At 45.1% G+C, this 5,194-nt stretch overlaps 1 protein-coding gene across 1 annotated transcript; it reads left to right on the plus strand.

Moving 5' to 3' along the window:
• The first annotated feature begins 681 nt into the window (after nt 1-681).
• On the plus strand, nt 682-1,294 carry LOC103068803 (protein shisa-2 homolog). Its single transcript, XM_007454873.1, has one exon. It carries the CDS (start codon nt 682-684, stop codon nt 1,255-1,257), a length of 576 nt encoding a protein of 191 aa, XP_007454935.1. The 3' UTR covers nt 1,258-1,294.
• The last annotated feature ends 3,900 nt before the right edge of the window (nt 1,295-5,194 follow it).

Here is a 5,194-nt window from a genome sequence, read left to right on the forward strand (position 1 = left end):
GGAGGGCTTTTTTTTTTTTTTTTCCGGTACGTGGGCCTTTCACTGTTGTGGCCTCTCCTGTTGCGGAGCTTTTTTTGTTTTGTTTTGTCTTGTTTTTAAAACCCGTCTTTGACCTCTGTACCTTACAGACTCTTTTCGGAAATGGCTGTGACTAGGGTCTGCCCTAAATTTTTGATTTATGTGCCTATGAAACAAGAACCTGCGAAAAAAAGGTCAAAGAGGTTTACGAGAAATGTAAATAATTTTCTGGGGGGAGAAAAGACTTTGAAATAATTTCAACTCATTTCTGTGCAGACCCTACAAACTGTTAGGGTAGACTGAAATGTGGGCAGTTCCGTTACTCTAGGGATTTTAGAACAGTCTTAAACCGTTAAACTCATATTTTTGCTAAATTGGGTATTTGCCTCCATGAGCATTGCAGTTGGTGAGTCTAGCTGTCAGTGTTAACAGCTTTGCTTTGGGGGCTGATCCCCGCTGCCTGTAGGGAGACCCTACTGCGCCCCCCACCACCCCGCCATCCCTAAGCACTTGATAAAGGACGGTGCTTCCTGTGTGCGGCCGATAAGCGCACACACCGGCCCGGCCCAGGTTCCTGGCTTCTGGGTACCGGCGTCGTTCATTTATCCATCTCCGCTGCCCATCCCCGATTTTTACTGCATCCTTACAGGAAGTCATCACAGTATGTCTCTCTCCTTTTCTTCAGTCCCCATCTATGTGCCCTTCCTTATCGTCGGGTCGGTGTTTGTCGCCTTCATCATCTTGGGGTCCCTGGTGGCCGCCTGCTGCTGCAGATGCCTGCGGCCCAAGCAGGAGCCCCAGCAGAGCCGGGCCCCGGGGGGGCCCCGCATGGTGGAGACCATCCCCATGATCCCCAGCGCCAGCACCTCCCGAGGTTCCTCTTCCCGCCAGTCCAGCACGGCCGCCAGCTCCAGCTCCAGCGCCAACTCAGGGGCCCGGGGGCCCCCGACCAGGTCACAGACCAACTGTTGTTTGCCCGAGGGCACCATGAACAACGTGTACGTCAACATGCCCACAAACTTCTCCGTGCTCAACTGTCAGCAGGCCACCCAGATTGTGCCCCACCAGGGGCAGTACCTGCATCCCCCCTTCGTGGGGTACACGGTGCAGCACGACTCGGTGCCTATGACCCCGGTGCCGCCGTTCCTGGACGGGCTGCAGACGGGCTACAGGCAGATCCAGGCCCCCTTCCCTCACACTAACAGCGAACAGAAGACGTACCCAGCCGTGACTGTGTAACGCAAGGTGAGGCCGGGGTCCTGTACCAGACAGAGGAAGGCAGAAGCTGTGGGCTTGGGAAGGATTCTCAACGTGGAAGTCCCAGCGTATCACTGGTGTTTGTGGCACAATTCTGTTGGATGGCTTGCTTTGCCCCCAAACTGTATGAAAACATCTTTCTCCAAATTAGCGTTTCTGGACATGTTTCATCCCAGTGCATGATTGATCTATGATGGAGAGGAGCATCCCCTGGAGATGCCTGTGTGGTCGCCAGTGGTTGTGTGACACATGTGAGCCCTTAAGTGCCCTTGAGGTGTGGCTGTCAGAGGAATTTTGTAAACTGATTAAGTGTTTTTATTATTTTGTTACTGTTACTTCTGTTTTATTTTTTATTGTATTGGTACAAGATCAGAACGGTTGTTCCCTCCCTTTTACCTGGGCCAGTTTCTAATAAGCATCCAAAGTTTTAGGGGGGGGGACGTAAAGAGCACAGTTCTTATAAAAGGAAACCAATCTGGACTCTGAGGTTAGTCCTTGATCTCAGTATTTCCCAGACACATCTTAATTCATTGTAAAAAGATATATATATATTGTCTATTTTTGTGTGCTTTTTTTGGGGTCTATTTTGTGCTTTTTTACCTTGTGTAGAGATCTTATTACAAAGTGACTTCCTACGTTAAAAAGAGGCTGAAAGAAATTGTATAGTTACTTAACTGATGACATTTCAGAACTCGGGGGTTATTTTAATCTTAAAGTAGAGTGATGGTGTAGCAATAAAACCGTTCGGCCCCGTCTCGATTGTATCTTTTAAATTTCTGACTTTACATTGACATCTGAGAAGAGTAATAAAGTGTTTTCATATTGAAATCATAAACTGTCACCTGCCCCTTCTCCAAATGACTCTTAATTTTGCTGTGTGGTGTGGCTTGGCATTTCACTCTGTTCGGCGTTCAGACCTCCGTGTCCATATAGTACTGAGTGCCGGTAATTACTGTTGTTATAAATGAACGTCAGCCTTTCTGCCTAGATCTGATAAAACATTTTCTTGTCTTCCCTAGAAAAGCTCAAAGAAACACTTGCAGAGAGAGAGAGACTTAATATCGCTCCTCAGCCAAAATCTGAGACTTGGGATGAAATTTAAACCACAGATTCGATTTACTTTGCAAATCATAGGCTTTTTATACTGTCGTTATCAAAATGTCTTGTTTTTCAGGCAAGAGAGACTATCAAGTTGAGAAGAGCTTTTCAAAGAGATATTGCCTTTCTTCCCCACAAAGTTAGTTCTTGTTTTCCTCTCTCTTTTAGTCCTCAACAAGCACTGTATTCATTACCAGTCTTCTGAATTATGAAATTCAAGTGAATTTATTTGTGTATTGTTCCCTTACAAGAAGTAAGTTGAAGTTAATTTCCAACTGCTAGCAAAACCAAGATTTGTAATTAAATGGTTGTAAGGTATGGTCTTTTACACATATTTATATCTGTATCTGTGGTCATCTGTCTATGATCTGTCTACCTTTTCTATCACCTGTCTGTATCTCTGTCTATCTCATGACTGAAAAATGTAAAACCGTTGTTGGCAATTGGTATCAACAAAGACACCCCATCAAATCTTTTAATAGCCAAAGGCAGGGGAAAATCATTTTACTTATTAATAAATGTTTTATGGCATGAATTCCTAGGAGAGTTGGGTTTTTTCATTTTCATTCTACTTGGTAATTTTTCAGATGGTCTATTAAACCTGTTAATAGGGGAAAATTGCTAAAAATCATAAACATTGCCTTCTAGAACCAAGAGCCTACCTTTAAAAGTGATATCTGTGAAGCTGATAGTATGTTCTGAGTCAGTGGGTATTTTACGTGCTCTATGGGAAACGTTGACAGCACAAAACAAACAGTTCTTTTGGGATCATTATGTTAGCAGGCTAACGTGTGTTCTGTACATTATCTTTGATGGAGGATTCCAGCTTATCTAAGGAAGTTAAGTTCTTAGGAATTTGGAGGTGAAAGGGGCCTTAGAGATCCCCCAGCCTGGGATTGGCAAACTTTTTTTTTCAGTGAAGAGCCAGAGGGTAAAATATTTTAGGCTTTGCACGTTGTCTCTGAAACTATTCAGCTCTGCCGCTACAGCACAGAAGCAGCCACGGAAGGTACATAAATGAGCATGGCTGCGTTCCAGTAAAACCTGACTGATGGACACTGAAATTTGAATTTCATATAATTTTCACATGTCACAAAATATTCTACTTTTGATTTTTTTCCCCAGCTATTTCAAAATGTAAAAGCCATTCTAAATAGCTCTAGGGCTGTGCAAGCCCAGTGTGCCAGATTTGGCCATCAGGCCATGGTTCACCAGTCCCCAATCTAGTCCACCCTTACCTGGTGCTAGAGTCCCCCCTGCGACGTTCTCAGCAGCCTTTTCTAAACACAGGGATGGAGAGTGCTTGCTTCTCCATACAGGATTGTCTAAGTGTAACTTCTTATCAATATCGTGATTCAAGCAAAAGTGCACTTTAATAAAAGAAATGAGTTTTTCACTTAGTGAATGCTACTTGGTCTTTCCAAAACATGTAATATCCCTAGAAGCAACCTCAGATCTCTTCAATTTTCATCAAAACTGGAGAAGTTTAGGTGACGAAGTAAGAACGTTCAAATACCTGGTTTCGGTATACCTTCCTTACTGTCAGGAAATCAGAACCTGTAAGGTGTAACGTGCACCCCGTAGAAATATTGTAAACTGTTGGAAAAATAAAAGGAGCACGTACAGATAGAAAGTAGTTTGCTGTTGCACGTCTTCTGTATGGAAGCCTTCAGTGTCGGTTGGTTCATGATGGTTTGGGGGTGGGGGGCATTTTGTATCCCGTGTGTAGGAAAGTCAGACCCTTTGATTACAAGGAAGAATGAGCCAGTTCTTTGTGTCCACCTAAGAGCCCGGAAACTCGGCATCTCCTATCACTTCTGCTGCCGCTGGGAAAGTTAAAATTTAACAAGAATATCAACATTCAAAGTGGCGAGAAGACCCTTAAGACAAATAAATGCATTTTCCCGGCGTGTTTACTCTGCGATGCTCAGCTTCAAGCCAGCCTTCCTCTTCTGACTAGCCTCCTGGAGGAGAGACTGAGGACATATTCCATCTATTAAATTTACCTTGAGCTCGTTTTTTTTTTCAAGATTGCACCGTTTTATTCCATGAATTCTGTGACTTGGGTTTTCTCCGGGTTTTGTCACAAGTTAGGATTTAAGTTTCCTCCAGAAGCATTTCCTGAGGAACCCACGAAGGTGAGAACGGGGTTGGCGAGGCAGATTGGGGCAGATGTTCACGAAGGGACTGGACGCGGGGAGAAAAGTTTAAATGGCGCTACAGTTGGGGGTCAGAAGGTTTGAACACCGTGCTCTCTCCTTGGGTGGCCCCTACCTAGTAACAGCGATCACACTTCGTCCCCCCTTTTTCTCTCCGAGGCTTTTTCGGTGTTTCCTGCAGATTCGCAGCAGTCTTGCTTACATAACATCTTCCCAGCCCACACGCCCTCAGCTGTTCATTAACGTGGTTTAAGCTAATGCACAGTTGCTTGCTTTTAGTTGCTTAAGCTTCCTAAGCGCCTAAAAGGAACACGTTTGGTTCTTTTTAATGGACTTTTAACATTGTGACTTCCCAGGAACTTAGCCTGGCCCTCCTCTAGCCTGTCAGAACTGCAGCACTCACATGAGTCCTGGGTGTTTGATCCCACTGTCCATCTGACCCCAGCCTGTGCCTGGGGTCAGGGGGGCAGACCTGGGAAGAGGGGTTTTGCAGGCCCAGAAACCAGACCGACCCTGTCAGTCATCGGGACAGAAAGCAAGCATCCCGGGCACCTGCCCTCCCTGCTGGACTTGCTGAGTTGCTGCCCGGTGAACCAGGTGTTTCCTGCAGATTCACAGCAGTCTTTTGCTTACGTATCATCTTTTTTTTTTTTTTTAACTTT

Source organism: Lipotes vexillifer, unplaced genomic scaffold, assembly GCF_000442215.2.
Source record: "Lipotes vexillifer unplaced genomic scaffold, Lipotes_vexillifer_v1.1 C27404855, whole genome shotgun sequence".
NCBI classification, from domain to species: Eukaryota; Metazoa; Chordata; class Mammalia; order Artiodactyla; family Lipotidae; genus Lipotes; species Lipotes vexillifer.